At 40.9% G+C, this 17,606-nt stretch overlaps 1 protein-coding gene across 3 annotated transcripts in view; it reads left to right on the plus strand.

Moving 5' to 3' along the window:
• The window catches only part of nfatc3a (nuclear factor of activated T cells 3a), a 66,369-nt gene that overhangs the window by 17,960 nt on the left and 30,803 nt on the right, over positions 1-17,606 (plus strand). For all 3 annotated transcript variants that reach the window (XR_008569752.1, XM_054769975.1, XM_054769977.1), the window contains exon 3: positions 1,875-2,037. Coding sequence is in view for 2 of the 3 variants with exons in the window: in XM_054769975.1 (XP_054625950.1) it covers positions 1,875-2,037 (163 nt within the window). In the remaining variant the exon portion in view is untranslated. The remainder of the gene's footprint in view (positions 1-1,874; positions 2,038-17,606) is intronic.

Here is a 17,606-nt window from a genome sequence, read left to right on the forward strand (position 1 = left end):
CGGGCAACAGGCGGGGTACTAGTCGCCAGCCAATCGCCAGCCAATCGCAGGGCACATATAGACAAACAACCATTCACACTCACATTCATACCTATGGACAATTTAGAGTCACCAATTAACCTCACCTGCATGTTTTTGGGAATGTGGGGGGAAGCCGGAGTGCCCGGAGAAAACCCACACGCACACGGGGAGAACATGCAAACTCCACACAGAAGGGAGAATCGAACCCAGGTCTTCCCGATCTCCAGGCTGTTCCTGTATTGGCCAACGTGCTAACCACTAGACCACTGATTGCTATACCCATCTCAAGTCATGTAACTACATGTTACCATTACTCATGTCACATATTTTTGACGCACTAAGTTTAACATAACTGGTGTGCAAATGAGTAAAACCCAACATTTATAGTCAACTTTGTGCTACCATATTTAAATATTTTTCTGGACTGAGCTGTGCTGCACAAACAATCTTGGCATATGGGACGCTATGCAAAAAAACTGAGATACAGTATAGCCTTTTGAACAGGGATGTTAGGATGGCATCAGCCTTCAAATGTAGCCCCTGAATTGGGACAACGCTATTGTGACAAATTTAGTCCATTAAACCCTTGTTAGGAAGCAACCTTGAACTACAAATTGGACAACATGGAGTAAAACCTGGCAAAGCTAGACTGGTTGGATGGAACATCACCAGTAGCATGATGAGTATACTGTACAGTGATTAGGTTGTGGGAGTGTGACTAGACGGTCGAACTCTACTGTAAGACTTGGACATTTGAGAAAGGTTATGCTAAGACAACCCATAGGACACCCCACTTGTCTCGACTCACGTTTCATCTGTCCTTCTCCACTCGTGTTACCCGAGCAGTGACACTTCCTCAGGTGGTTATGTCACAGATCCTGTCAGGAAAGGTTAAGAAACCACCACTACAGCTGTGACGTGCGTGCTCACTGACTGTACTGTCTTGAAAGCTGCACAAAAAGAGAAGAAACTCCTGAAACGTGGACACAGGAGAACAAGCAGCGGTTCTCCTTTGCTAAGTCTGGTGTTTATCTGACCCATCCACCAACCCGAACGCCACATGGACTATCTTTACTATATTTAGATATCATCACATTCCCTCCTTTACCTTGCTTTGTGCTACAGTCTGCAAGTCTAGTTGACTACTTTCAGAAAAAACCTTCTATAGTTTATGTTGTACATGATTGAGATGTGATGTGCGGTAACCAAGTTCAACTTCAAACCTTACAATCAATAATAGTTGTCTTTGATGTGGTTGATAAAAGTGATTCATAACTCGAATTACAAAATGTTTAGGAGATTAAATGATTAAATGCACTTGAGTGGAGAGACCCGGTTCCCCAGTTGAAAAGGACTTTTTTTTTTTCCAAGTGCAGCTGTTCAAATATGATTGTGGCGACACAGATAAAAAAAAATGTGGGGAAGAGAGAGGGAAAAACACACAATGCCAGCTAGTGTGGCACATTACACATGAAGTATGTTGCACAACAAGCAGTCAGACACAATGTTGCTGTTAGTGCTTGATCCACACAGGGAGCAGCTAATAACTCAAACAAACAAAAAGCGGGCCCAAGACAAATTATTGTTCAACACAATCCATTGCGGGAAGCTGGTCTGTTTAATTGAATTCAAAAAATGTTGTTGTCCACCCCGAGAATGAAGATGCTGCTGATCTTAATCCATGAAACTGGAAGTAACCTGCTAACTAAAGTAGACAAAAAGATTTGTCCCTTTACGGTGGCCTCTTTTTTTGCTTTGATTGAAAGGAGGTCTGGGTCTTAGAAGACATCTGCACTATTCCCAGTGCTATTTCAGTTTTAAGTAATAATAATTATTGTGTTTTTCTCTTTTAGGACATCCTCACTTCCTCCTCTAGACTGGCCCCTGCCAAGTCAGTTTGGCCAGTATGAGCTGAAGATAGAGGTGCAACCCAAAACCCACCACCGAGCACATTACGAGACCGAGGGCAGCAGAGGTGCCGTCAAAGCAGCGTCAAGTGGCCATCCCATTGTCAAGGTAACTTTGTGTACGACAGGGGTGTGCACACTTTTTCAGACTGTGAGCTGCTTTTAAAATGACCAACCTCCTTCTCCTACCTCCTACATAGAGAATATATATATTTAGTATATTTATGAATATGTACATTGTACATGTATATTAGGGCGCAAACACTTTTTTATCATGCAAATTATAAGTCAAAATGATATATCGATAAAACAGGAAAACATACTGTATGACATGTACTGTATATACAATCTACCCGGGTAATCAAAATAGTTTATATCATTCAATAATTCAGGATTCAATTCAGTATGGCAATGAAGATAATTAAACATGATTCCTCAATAGTTCCGTAAATAACCCGAGTAGTATGTCAGTCAAAATAGCTACGTAGTGTTCATTATACACACAGTTCATGTAGTACGTCCAATTAGCATTTGCTATCAAACATTACAGATATACAAGAAATGAAAGTGATTATGAAAAAGGCAATGCAGCCGAAGTCAAGGTAACATATTAAAAAAGTTTCAGCAATGGGCACATTTCCCAATTAATGGGGAAATCATAGTCCAACAAACAAAAGTGTAGAAAACACACATTGCTATAGTGGAGTTCAAGACGTGGAGTAGAGTCATCAAACAATTCACTTTTTTTCCCTCATAACTACCTGTTACACGTGAACGGATAACTTTTGTTATAGGTATAGGTATCCTACCGCTGAGATGTCTGTTCACCACTTAATCTTTGCCACAGAGGTGCAACAGCAAATCAGGAGCGGCGCTTAATGTAAGATCACTGGTGTCATATGACACCTACAAAGTGACATTTATGACGTGGGTAACAGATGCGATCGACCCACACAATGTTCGACATAATGGCGTACTGTAATGGGCACCCCTTGATGTGATGTCACCTTACATTAGACAGTTATATTAAGTACAATTCAGCTGTCCAGTTACACTCTGGACTGAATGTGACACCAATGTAAAGTCATCTCACCCTTCTGTACTACTGAATTTGCACACAAAATAAGAGAAATAGACTGAGCCAAAATTAGTTGCTGAATTCAGCAACCACTTCCTGAGAATCAGACAGTTTCTCCACTTTTCAGGGATTTCCTTCCGCATTTTAAACACAGTGTGCTTTCACTGTGTCAACCTCAGAGGTTCTACTGCACTGAAAAGGACAACGGTATCTTAAGCAACTGCACTATGTACAGACAGTTTAAAGTTTAGCAATTAGGTGCTTGTTTGTTATGCAGATCTAATACAAGATACAACAATTACAAAGAAACGGTTGAAAAGGTTTCACTGCTGCTGGCATAAAACCTCCTGAAAAAAAAGACCAAAATGTAGTTATATTGCTGTTACAGCTGAAGCTTCAGTTCTCACACATTCAGTCATGCAGGATCCTTCCAAGCCAATAATTAACCATTTCAACCTCAGCGTGACCAAGATTCTATCCTGACATATGTGACAATGCATAATTTAGCGGTCAACGATGCTTCGCTACACTTGCCCTCATTCTTTATCCTGAGAGGACTTTGTTTGGGTATTTTTTGCGGTTTCCTTGCATCCTATAGTGATTAAAGACTGGTTCCCTTAAAATTTGTGCTACGCAATGTGTTAGGGTGCACTCACACTGGAGCGATTCCCCTACTTTCCTAGGCCCCCACTGAGCAGCACTCACACTGCTCTACAACACAGTGTTACATCACTTCATTTAAGTATGTATGCACTTACACTTATTTATTTCAATTACAGTAATCCGTCATTTAGCGCATTTAATTGGTTGTAGACCCGACCGTGATAAGTGAATTTCTGCGAAGTAGGATTCCTGTAAATCAAATAATTTCATAATTAGAGCATAGAAATCTTGTTTACGACCTTCTAAATACTGGTTTTAACATCATTAGATCCCTGTAGACATAATGTAACACCCCTGTAGTCACCTTTACACTCTTATTACCCAATGTAACAGAAATAATATTAAATAAGACATTTAAATAAACAAATAGCCACTATAAATATGTTGCACCGTGAGTGCTGGACAGGGGGTGACGTCGGCAGTTCAGAGTTGAGTTTCAGATCCATATTTTAAAAAAGCTTTCCGTGGGTTACGGCCGCAACAGTAACCCGTGTTTGTATTACGGATTATTGTGCATGTTGTGAGGTAATTCAAAACTGCAATAAAGCCTTTTGTTCCAGCGAAGTCTGGTCCTTGTGTGTCTCACCGACCATCACAGTAACATTACTGACACCTAGTGACAAGTGTACAATACGACATATCATCAACGTCTTTGAATCCATATTTTCAATGCCTTATATTTGTATTTTAGTTCACTTAACAATTTTGTATGCTTGAAACTGCTTAAATATGCATACGTTTTGATTAATAAGAGGCCATATTCAACCAAGAAACAGCATAATATTAACATATTTTTGAAAAACCGCGATAAAGTGAAGCCACGAAATTCGATCCCCAAAGTGGCGACAGACACCTGTACATTTATTAAATACAGTTTAATCCCGACAAACTGAATACGTTAATTAAAAAAGCGTATGCCTTCTTTTGACCCATCCTGTACAATATTGTATTACTGCAACTTTTCTGTTTCAAGTCATTCTGATTACTTTGCATAGTGGTGGTTATGATTTACCTGAGTGTACTGTGGGCTTTGATTTTGTTTGACTATTTTGAGTCTGTTTATTTACATTAACAGTGAAAAGTTTGGACACACTTTCTTGTGCAAGTGAATGAGGTGGTATGTCTACATTGCGTCTAACACATAGAATATCATGTTTGGTTTATACTGTGCTGTGTTTTTAGTATCAGCTCTTGTCCTGAAAGTCTAACATTGTTTACCAAACATCCCGTGCTAGTATGCCATCTTCTTAATGCACTGTGCAAAGTCTCCACCTTGTGACATCATTCTTGTTATTCCAAAAACACAATACACCTGTGCACTGTGTTTTACTTTAATGTTAGCTCACACTACATACAGTATACTTGAATGTTGATTTAAGGACATACCAATGGTGAAATGAATGCTTTAAAACTATACTGAACTTTTTTTCCTTGGCCCAGTACACCATTAGGCCATTAGGGGGTCAGTGCACTTGAAACCGTAAACAAGCTTGCACATATTGTGTTTCCCAGGTGCACTGTAGGTGTGGATAGAACTATTCCCCTGGAGGCAATAACACTTGTGCCAGCAAAATCTGATAATTATTCAGTCACTCAAATTGAATAATAATAACAAATAATTGATGCTACAAATAATAGTGTTACAAGGAGGATGCTACAATAGAGATGTTCTTACAAATAGTGGGTGAGAGTAGTGAGAGTACAAAGTTGCCTCATGGCGAGTGTGCAGCTGTTTTGTGGATTTTTCTGCTTTGCATCTTGTCGAGTCATCATATTCTACACACAAACTGTAGTACTCCAGCAGCGGCCTTCTGTTACAGATACTCATTCCTCAGAGCCCTCTGCACTATATTCCCTGTGGGCCTTGACTCTAGTGGTGTGATGTCACCCGATGACGCCACGGATGCCATATGGGCATAGCCATCGCTTCCTTTTGTGGCTATGCTGTGTGCCACTGAGTTGCTGTATCAACACAAAAACAAGGCGGACTGAGGGAAGGGACTGCAGGGCAGTGTTTGTTTATCTCCTACATACAGTACTTGGCTGGTTAGCAAGCCAAATAGCATTAAAAAATACAACACTATGAGCCTTGCAATTTGGAGGGTGTGTGTGTTATGTGCATAGCAATAACCCTAAGATTTTGGTGCACGTCAGAATTCAAATGTGGACATACGACCTCAGTGGACGCTTCAACCCACATAGAAATGCATGCTAGTAATTTCTTGTGTTGACATGCACACCATAATAGTTTCACCTTGGTGATGGTCTGCACACACTACTCAGTGCCTTTGTTGTTTGTAATTTGGGACTAAGGAGGTAAAAATTAAGAAAGTGAATCAAAATAATCAAACTTAGAATAAAATGGCTGCATAAATGTGAACTCTTTCATATGACATGTCACATTTGTGAATTCAGCCAAATAAAAAGCTTGATTAACGTAAACTTAAGCTAAGATAGCATAGTAAGATTTTGCTGACTTTTTTATGCTATGTCTTCAAATAAAGATGTATTTAAAAAAAAAGGTTAGAGTTACAAAATGTGTACAATACACCATTGGCATTAGAACACTTGAAGCATGGTTCTAAAGCAGGGGTGTCAAACTCGTGCCATGGAGGGCCGAGACACTGCAGGTTTTCTTTCCAGCCAGTCACTAAAGCAGGTGATTTTAATGATCAACACCTTCAGTTTGAGGGAAGGAGCTCATCAATTAAATCACCTGCTGAAGAAACTGGTTGGAGAGAAAACCTGCAGCGTCTCGGCCCTCCAGGGCATGAGTTTGACACATGTGTTCTAAAGCAACAGGTGGCGCTATAATGCATAACCACAAGCATTTGCAGAAAATGCAACGTAAAAATAACAGCAAATTGATTGGTTATGTTCAAGGTTTTTTCATTTGAGGGAGTTTTTCCCTTGTCTCCTTCGCTAAAGTGCTTCCTTATATGTTTTTTTTATTTTTTATTTGTTACAGCCGCCAAGAGCTGCGCAAGCGCAGCACGAAGGTTATGTTTTTGCCGGCATTGATCTGTTTGTTTGTGTTCAAAATAACTTGGAGAAAAGTTCTGAATGGATTTGGAAGAAATTTTCAGGGTGTACGCCGTCTCTCGCCCCAGGTCAGCTGGGATAGGCTCCAGCATACCCCCGCGACCCTAATGTGGATTAAGGTGACACAGAAAATGAATGAATTATGTGAACTTGGAACCTGCTTAATGTGGAAAATGCCTTGAGATAATCTTTGTTAATAAAATGAGACAAGCCAACAACCAGGTATATACAGTACATATAACATGTATTAAAAAGATTTTTAAGATATTGATACAGTCAAATCTCGGTTTTCGTATGCCCCAGTTTTCGTATGATTCTGTTTTCATAAAACTTTTACCATAATTTTGCCCCGCTTTTCGTCCACTGTCTTGGTTTTCCTACGTTTGCTCTATAGTGTATCGTTCTGCGAAATCGAGTGCCCAAACAAAGCACCCTACGCATTGCTGTCTCACTGTCTGAGCATTTTTTTATTGAGTAAACAAATAGCCCGCCATGGGACCAAAGAAAGTTGCGAATGCCAGCAGAATGTAAATGAGAAACACTATTGAATTCAACCTCGCCAGGGTGTACGGGAAGTACAACAAAAAGTTTCATCCATTGGTAATTTAGAATGACTTCACATTGTTTTCTGCATCCACAGCTACAATTATTCTCTAAATTATTCTAAAACGTATTTCTTCGCAATATTTTTGGGTGTCTTGAACGGATTAATTTGATTTGCATTATTTCATATGGGAAAAACTGCCTTGGTTTTTTGTACGTTTCGGTTTCCTCCGAACATTTTGGAAGAAATTAATAATGAAAATCAAGGTGCCACTGTATGTGCGGTTTCACATCCACATGTCCTTGGATGCACCCTCCAGCAAAGGCCATGTGTCATGTTGCGCTCAATGATTGTGTCAGCTATAACCATAAAGCCTATCTTGGCGACGACCAATTACACTTAAAAGCTTTCCTGTCTTTATGTACAGTAAGTAGGAAGACAAACAAAAGCAGTGATAGCGTTTTGACCCTACATTTGACATTAGTTCTGTGAGCAATGTTGATGCAAAGACTGACCTAAGTGAGCTAACTGAGCTATAAAAACCATACAATGTTCCTAAAATGATCCAATATTGTTGACTACCTGGTCCTTTTTTACAGTATATAACGGTACACTGTAGAATGGCCACGTCTGTGCCTGACTGACTGACTGACTGACTGGCTGGCTGTGTTAGCCATTCCTCAGGGGTTAGCTGCAGATCATAATCGGTACACCTGTTGCTAGGAGACATGCAAGTCCAAAGCCTCTCTGGCTGGCTGAGGCATCCTTGTGCGTATTTAACCAGCTTAATTGAGTGCTGCTGCACCCACACAAATACAAGGAGCTCTTTGGCATTACCTGATGGGCGAACATTCACACTGGGGGGGGAGGCCGGTAGATATTGCGACATAGCATCCAACTTAATCATATTAAGTGCACAGTTGTAAGTAAAGTTTTAACATGAACTATCATACAAGTGTACAAATAAGCTAACTGGGAAAAATAATGCAAACTCTAACAACTGTACAATCAAATGTCTTCATCCTTTTCATTGAAAAACATGGTATATGGTACCACTGGTACACAGGAAGTGAACAGTGAACAAGTAATTGCTCAAAAATTGACAAAGGGGTAGGATTAAATAAGCACTGATTCTTCTTACTCCTTTTTGGACATGTTGAAATGTGCACGTTTACTGCAGTGTAAATTGCTATGCAGGGTCAAAATAGGGCTTATGATTATTTTCATAGTCGATTAATCGAGTAATCGGTTAGTTCACATTTGAGAGGCTGAAATCAGAGGGTATTTACATTTTTAAATACAAAAAACAATCAAATACCAAAATAGTTGTCCATTATTTGGATAACTGATTAATCATCGATTCATGGATTAATTGTTGCAGCTCTAGTTGAAACAAACTAAACCATTACCATTAAGATGGAATAGAATTATGATAAATGAAAATTAGTCAGGCATAGGGTTTAAGGAAGTGGAAGGGGAGGCTTTCAGAATGCAGGTGAGTTAATTGTCGTAAGTGTAAAAATAACCAAACGTAAAAAAAGACACGTGACACAGAGGATTTACTTTGTTTTTGGAGCTTCCACTGTAGTATTTTGTTTGGTCTGGCAATGAATACAATTTATTAATTTGATCGCTCAGCTCCGCTCACTCCTTTTTGTTAGCTTCCCCCGGTGACTATCTGAATAGACTCGCTACTATAATTGGCCAGCGGACAATTCAGAACCCCGTGGCTTTGATGGCTTTTCACTTGAAACTGCTTTTGCTATGCTTTTATTTGATGTAAGCATGGTGGAAGCATTGTTCCTATTCGTTGTAATCAGGCTTAGCGCACAGTGGGGGGAAACTGATGGTTGAGTGTTTTTTCAAGAGGTCGGGGGAGGATAGAGCGGGGAAACAGGAAGGAGGACTGAGCTAGGGGACCCTTTCCACCAAGGCCATATACAGCTCTGATGCAGTATACAGTAAATGCTCGTGCATGTGCGTGCGCATGTATTGACCTTGTTTAAACAGTCAACTGGCCCCCTGGCTCACTCTGCCCTCGCTAGCATGCAAGCAGCGAGCCTGTGAAAGCGGCAGTGTGTACGCATGAAAAGTGAAACAGACAGACTGTGTTTTAATTGTAGTCACACTTATTTGTTTGATTTAATGGAGTTAGACAGCAGATAGAGCTCAGTGTCCTTTACCGTCACAGTGTCCATACAACAGCCTGGTAAAATGACCTTCACCACCACATATAAACCCAGACGATTACCCACTCAAGGACTAAAGTTTACACAATAGTCCATGTGCTTAATACCCCCACTCTATACTTACTTCAACATACGTTTCAAAGCTCATGTGTATATGAAGCCCCTTGCTCTGATACTCTCTCTCTCTCTCTCTCTCGCTCTCTCTCTCTCTCTCTCTCTCTCTCTCTCTCTCTCTCTCTCTCTTGAATACACAAAATGTCTCACCATGGCAACAGTGGAGCAACACAGGGAAACAACTTAGAGTCAGGCGCAGGCTGTAAGAAAGTGTCGAGTTACTGCTCTGGCTGAGGTGGCGAGGACGGCGACAGAGACAACAGTTGGGAAGCAAAGTTGGGATAGGAGAGAGGAGATACTTAGCAGCAAAGAACAATTACTTGCTTCTATGCACTTGTTGTCACCAGTATTGTCAATGACCTGATTGCTCTTAGAGGCCTCATGCAGTAAAAAAGCTTCCATGCTACCAAGACTCAGCAAAACAGCGCCATCTATGAAGATCTATAAAAGCAAATCATACCTGATATGCATTACTTTATGTCTCAGCCAACAGCCAACTTCTCTTCTTCGGCTGTGGGTTACGAGCACCGGACTAGAAAACGAGCTCACCCTACTGTTTATACTCATGAATCAACAGCTAATACAGTGGAACCTCCAAAGCAGGATGAACACAGACATAATCACATTTGATACACTAGTCAACCTTCTATTTGTCATACTGCTGTCATAGATAAACAACTATGAAATAGGAGTGAAATGAAGTGGTGATTTTGAACCCCTACCCCACAGACACCATCTTGGTAGTGATGTCACTGCCAGATTATGTTAGGGGAACCAGATTCAAACGCCATGAACTCACAGCAAAGCCCAAAAAAAAAGTGACATTCACAACAATAACACAATAATAACATTCACTGACATTGTTTTGTGACAACAGGGTGAAACTGTCGCCATTGAAAACCTACAAGTGCAACAATAAGTTAGCCACGCTTAGTATTGCATTGTAAACAACAAAACCGTTAGTCTTAAATTTAACAAGGAATGACAAAGGCATAATGCAAAGGTTATTTGCGTCAGAGTTGCATTTTTAACATTCTTAACTGTCAAACAAGTGTAAAAATAGGTTAAGCACTGTGAAACATGAAAACAAGCAAATGCTATACCTTCATTTTGTTAGCAAGTGATGACAGATGGTAAAGTTGGAGTATTACTGCTTTGAATGTAAGTCTGCCTACTTCATGTTCCTTTTTTAATATTCCTTGTTGAGGATGAGGTTCCTCCTTTAGACTAAGTGTTACAAAAAAGCCAACGAAAAAGCAAAACACACATACCATATTTGGTCACATTTTAAATCGTGCATGGACTTTTGAGGTTCCACTGGACTCATAATTACTTCAACCTAACTCACATTTTCTTGGATCCTGATTTCAAATGTGAAATTTCAACACGTAGATGGAAACACTGCTTGAGCCTGGAACCCATTCTTTCTTTGTGTACAATGTTATGTTTACATGCAGTGATGGGAGATGTTTTTGTCCTGATCTTGTTGCCCTTTACTGGACCAGAGCAACAGATGACAGCCAAAAATAAATGGGGGACTTTATTTAGTGGTCCTGGATATGTAACCGTATCCAGCTGTTTTATTTTAAGGGAGATAGTTCATCCCTAGGCCCAATCCAGTCCAGTCAGATTGGTGACTCTTGGTGACACGCTTCATCAAGCACAGTTTTTTTTTGGACCATATGCCACTGTTAGTGGGGTTTAATATAGAAGTGAATGATATCAGGACCCAGTTTCTTGGACAGCCAGAATTGAAAGGAGGGGTTAATAGTGCAGAGACCACCCTCCTGTGGTATTTCTCACTGAAGCACAGATTTAGGGGTTGGAGGAGGGCGACTCCAGAATGTGTGAGAGACAAGTCAAAGGTGCAGGAGCATCCTCCTCGAGGACTTGCGGTACCATCCATGTGTGATTCTTTGCGCGTCCTTGTGTTTGCAGGTGTTGCGCTTTGACCGCCGATAGTCTTTTGTTGTTTCATAGACCCTCTAAACACGTTGCGTTCAAGACGGCAAGCCAGTGGCAGATGACGGGGTCTAATATTAACACCGGCCAAGTCAAAACTAGGCTAGATTTTCCATTTGGCGGATAAATGTCTAAAGGCTAAGACAAATGTTTGTATTGAAATAGTTCATGTCATGAAAGATGTTTGATGTCATTTACAGCCTTCAGTTTGCTGTTGTCACTTTGATAAATTCATACACGCACCAACAGCAACATGTGTGTCTCCATAGTGCAGTTTAACCCTCCCGTCTCTAGTTTGTTGGTATCTACCAATGATATGTATAATGAAATAGCATATCCAGCCGTGTGACAAAATTGGAAGCCCATGAGCTCATTTTTTTTGCTCCCAAACCGCTGCACACAAAAGGGTGAAATTTTGGCAAAACCTGCACCCCTACTTCACTTACACTGAGGCCTCTAAGAGCAATACACTTCATGGTTGTAAAGTTGGACCACATAACTCGGATTGACTTGAAATTTCTCACACAGCTCAAAGCACTCTCCAAAACAGCCACTGTAACTTTAGGGTGTTTAGCCCAATCACCACGAAATCTGGTACACATCTTTAGGAAACAAGCACACGTTAAAATTTGAGCAAGCTTGGTTGAAAGACATGACAGCCATCAAGCAAAACGTCTTTGCAGGGCCACAGGTGGGTGTTAGTAACGAATTGAGCAATAAGTCATTGACCGTTTGTCTAATGATTATAAAACTTTGCGGATATATGTACTTTGTATTACATGCATGGTAGCATGTCTTCCATACCATTTTAATACAACCCATAGGGGGCACTATAACTGTCATTTACTTGACCACTATGTGGTGTCCAATTGTTTTACATGATTGTACATAACATATTTTTACTCAAATAGTGGCCCCTACTTCAACAGACGCTATGTCTTACTTAGTCTCTGGCTCCACCTCTAAAAAATAATAACCCCCTTCCCCCCTTAAGTATGAAAACATAACTATAGTCACGTTTCCAATAGGTTCCTAATTTTGTTAGCATTTCCACTGCAGGTATGTAGCTGATGTTACTTGCTCACTGAGTTCATCCATCCATCCATTTTCCGTGCTGCTTATCCTAATCAGGGTCGCGGGGGTATGCTGGAGCCTATCCCAGCTGACTTCGGGCGAGAGGCGGGGTACACCCTGGACTAGTCGCCAGCCAATCGCAGGGCACATATAGACAAACAACCACTCACGCTCACATTCATACCTAGGGACAATTTAGAGTCTCCAATTAATCTAACATGCATGTTTTTGGAAACCGGAATACTCTGAGAAAACCCACGCATGCACAGGGAGAACATCCAAACTCCACACAGAGATGCCCAACAGAGATTCAAACCCGATCTCCTGACTGTGTGGTCCACATGCTAACCACTCAACCAACGTGCGGCTCACTGAATTCAAAGAAACCGAAAAGCCTATGAATCTTCTCTCTGTAGTAACTAAGAGAATAAAAAAAAAGCCCCTGTTTACGTAACATTCTGTATTGTCCCCAAGTAGCATACAAATCTAGAGAGCAGAGAGTTAAAGGGCCACAGAATAGAAACTGCTAACTTGATCCATTCCTTTTGTAACATGGACATAATTCTCCTTCCTCCTTCATGACATCAGTGTGTATGCCCCATCCATCCATTTTCTATGGCGATTGTCCTCACTAGGGTCGCTGGAGCCTATCCCAGCTGACTTTGGGTGAGAGGTAGGGTACACCCTGGACTGGTCGCCAGCCAATCGCAGGGCCAGTGTGTATACCTTCCACCCTTACTCAAGTATGTGTACTAATAAACACCTCCCTCAAATAGACCCCTTCCTTCAAATAGACATCTAGCATGCCTGGCAATTGAGTAAATAAACGCCCCGACCACTGTTTCAGGAAGTAGGCTAGTATGTGGCACTGGACAAAAAGAGTAACCTCTAGGTCAAAGGATCCATTTTCAGATGTTGCTCGATCTCCGAATTGTTATGATTTTGCAACTATTCTTCCCTTAGGAAATAAAGGAAATAAAAAATGTATTAACTGTGCATGTGCAGGCAATTTCTAAAGTAACAGTTTACCGTTCTTAATGGTCATTGGTGTGTCGAAGTAAGCACTGTAAGCACAAGTATAGCACTGTTAGGAAAACGTAAAAACATTAAAAAACCCAGCCTTCGCTGACCAACTTTCAAAACACGCAGTGATTCCAATTTCTAATGGGGTAAATTTATTCAGTTCAGTACGTTTCGGTTTGAGTGTGTCCTTCTGGAACGGATTAATGACGCCACCCGAGGTTCCACTGTACAATAATGAAAAGATTAAACACAAGAAGACGTATTCTTCTGCTGCACACATGAAATTCTCTTTTTCTTTGTATACAGTATTAATAATCATTTATGGGAGTACGTTGGTAACCAGGAAACGTTGCAAAATGCAACATCGTAAAATGAGGACCACCTGTGATCTGTTTCAGAAGGGTCAAATTATTGGTGTGCATCAAGCAAGAGGAAACATCTAAGGAGATTGCTAAAAACTAGGAAAATCTGGTCAAGAACTCTCCAACGCATTATTAAAAAGTGGAAGGACAGTGAGGAGACGTACCGTTACACTCCTAATACTGGATATAGTATATCTTTGGCTAGTGGACTTTGTTTTTATTTTTATTTATCTGTTTCCTGGGCCATTGCGTCAAAAAGTTAATCTGCGTCACTTCACTTCGCTTCTCCTCACCTGAACTGACCCGTTTTTTCCCTGCAAGACTGCCATTCTTCATGTCGCAGCTCTCGACTCGATGAGTTACGCACCCCGCACTCCAGCTCTTCTTAAAGTAAATGTTATTCTTAAAACTGCCCCCAGTTTGTGGCGACTGTATGTTTATTTTATGTTAACAGAGACACTTTTGTGGCCTTTGCCAGCTGATATTTGTAATGCCCTTGTATTTTTTCAGAACTGAAAATTATTGCATCAAAGAGACCTAACAGCGAATGGCCTATGGGCGAAAATAGTCCATCTTTGTGGCATCTCTCTTTTTCCAAAATGAAAGGACTCTTTTTTTAGGCACTTTAATCGTGGTTTCCTGGTTGAAAAAGAAGTATGTTTGTCAACACTCCATACCGAATCCCAAAATAAGATTGGTTGGAGATGAATGACTTATTTATTAGTGTTTTTTTTCATGTTTGCTTATGTTAGAAATTCCAGCCTGAGGCAAAGCATCTCATGCTGTTGGTCTTCATCAGTTTTGTGCTTTTTTTATATGGTAGTGTTTCCTGTCTTTCCACATGCACTCATTTTAATACTGTCTGCAACACACATGCTACTACTGCAGTAGTGTGCAGATCTGTGATCATAAAAAGAAAAGAAACAAGTGTGGGCTTTTTCGAGTATAAAAATGGTGTCATTTACAGTCCTGGACCATTCAGACGGGTGCTGCGTCTGTTAGCATAATTGATACTTTCATGTGGTTCTTAAGATCTAATGTGGTTTTCCAAAGATGAGCCCATTAGCGATCACTACGGAGGACACATGCTTAGTGTAACTTCCTTTCCAATAGATTTACACAAGTGCCAGATACTGCATTTTCCAAAAGTGAATGCAGATTTATTTGCGCAGGAAGTTACCGTCTCTCAAGTTTGGATAAATGCTCGTCTTGATTTGGTGCAGTAGATTTTAATCTCATGACACTGCTAAAACCACGACACATTGAACGCATCAGGCGATAGAGTCAAACAAGGGTTCCTGTGTTTACTACTTAGTATGTTGGGCCCTGTAAGAAGTAGGGGTGTCCCGCTCCAATATTGATTTTGGTCTGTTATCTGAATCGGATTATATCGGCCTGCATCTAAAATCTCCGATATTGGCACTCCGATACAAGCAGTCCATTCTAGACACCGTGCCAGTACTTCTATCCAGCAGCAGCGCTTCTATTTAGCATGCAGAACCCACGTGATCCCAGTAATGTCAGTAATGTGGCTGTGTTTTTCGTTAAAAGTCTGAAAAAGACGTTGCAGCTGAGTTCAAGACGTGTCAAGTACAAGTTTCCCATGGTGGCACAGAACTGGGGAAGTTTAGTATGACCAATCTCATCATGCATTTGTAGAAGGATTTTCGCAACACCACGGCTTCCTGAAACATCCACCGCTGTTTCAAACATTGGCAAAGTGCGAAAAACTCCCATGGCACGGCAAAAAGTCATTAGCTATAACAGAAAAGAGCCAGCCTCTGTTGGTGGTGAGTAATGTCAGGTTCAAATGCTTCATTGAGCACATCCAGCCTACATTATGCCTATTGTCGATAAAGCTACACACCAGATGCATCAAGAAGTAAATGGGTCAGTTTTTCTCATACCTGCTGTTGCCGACTATTATTCTCTGTTTGAGTAATAGCACTTGATCAAGCCTTTGCCAACATTCCATGCTACGAAACAAGTAATAAAAGTAAGTATGATCTGTGCTGATATCAGATTGATATCAGTATCGGCCGATATTCAAGGCTCCAATATCGGAATTGGATCAGAAGTAAGAGGGTAAGGGACACCCCTAGTAAGAACACATATTTTCTTTGAGAGTAGACTTAGGACAGCTGCATCAAAGTGGAGACTGTGGAGAAAAGCGCAGCAGTGTCCATAGCAAAAGACTAACGTTAGCATGTGTGTTTTTTTTCCACGTTGGTGACCAATATAGCGTCTTTCTTGGTGCATTGGCTGACCAGGTACTAGAAATAGTACCCCTTAGTACCTGCCTTTGCACATAAAAAAGCGTCATTAGTGAGTAGAGTCGTGCCTTTTTCACTTTGGGTGGTTGCTTTTGGAATAGCATGTGAGAAATCCCACATTCTCTCCTTCCAGTCATCGCACTGTTGGAATGAACATTGACACATGTGACGCAAACCTGAGAAGAAGATTGGGTCAATAGCCAGCTGCAGCTTGCTTGAGCTCAAAGCTTGGCAGTTCAGGGTGCAAACAGCACTGAAAGGCCTTGTTCTCCTCTGCGAGCCTGACGGGGCTGAGAGAGGAGGGGTGAGTCAGTCGGGTGGGCTTTGAGGGCAGTGCATATGTGAAAGGGGGTGCCATCCTGCCGTCACTGAGTCTGCCAAGCACAACACTACTACAGTAGTGGGATTGTGCTGCCTGTGGGTTTCTGCAATATGTCGGAAATAAAAAAAAAGAAGCCCTGCTCTCATTTCCAGCTTGCCCTCAACTCTACCTGACATGCAACACTTTCCGCCATCAAATATCTCACCTGTCTTGAGCGGAAAGCAGGGTGCCAACTCTCAGGACAAATGGAGAAAGCAGCTGCTTTGCCCGGGTGTTCGAGGCCAACACGTTTGGCAAACATGCAACTGTGGATTTGAAAAGACAACAATGTTATTACTGGCAATTCTCCCTTGTCATTCTCACTTGCACTGTGAATGGGCTTTTTATACACACTCAGAAAAAAACTATACCTTTATGTGTACAGTGTATGACAGTGTATGACTGGACTGGTACTTTAAAAGGTACTGCTTTGGCCCATTGACCATCAACTTGAATGATACATATGGACCGTAACACTATTTCTGACAGTCCGAGATTCCAAAGTACAGCAGAATGTCCATAGTTGAGTTATTTTGGTTATTTTTGTCCAACTTAAAGTACAATTTGGATTTCAAACTACATTTTTGGAAACATATGCCTCTGAAGTTGTACAAGAATTGGTCCAATGAGGTTCATTTGGTCTGACATTCGTACATTCTAAACAGTTCTTTTTACTGACCACAGTTATAGATTTTTTTTTTTTTTGTACCTGACAATTTGGACTGCTCACTTGCAGTCTTCCTGAGAGTGGCCACGACAAAAGCATTTGACTTACTTTTGCAAGAGAACATATATTATTCGTGAATAGGCCTGTCATGATAACGCATTTTGCGGGTCGATAATTGTGCTACAAATTATCGTCAATATTCAGTATTATCGCCTGAGCACCTCCATCAGTGTTTTTTTTTTCCAGTTGAGAAAACTGTATGTGTCGGTCGTCAGTGTTCGTGCACTCACTGTGTTCATTTTGTTTAAAACCAAAAAATTCCCACA

This window comes from Dunckerocampus dactyliophorus, chromosome 3 (genome assembly GCF_027744805.1).
Source record: "Dunckerocampus dactyliophorus isolate RoL2022-P2 chromosome 3, RoL_Ddac_1.1, whole genome shotgun sequence".
Classification (NCBI taxonomy): domain Eukaryota; kingdom Metazoa; phylum Chordata; class Actinopteri; order Syngnathiformes; family Syngnathidae; genus Dunckerocampus; species Dunckerocampus dactyliophorus.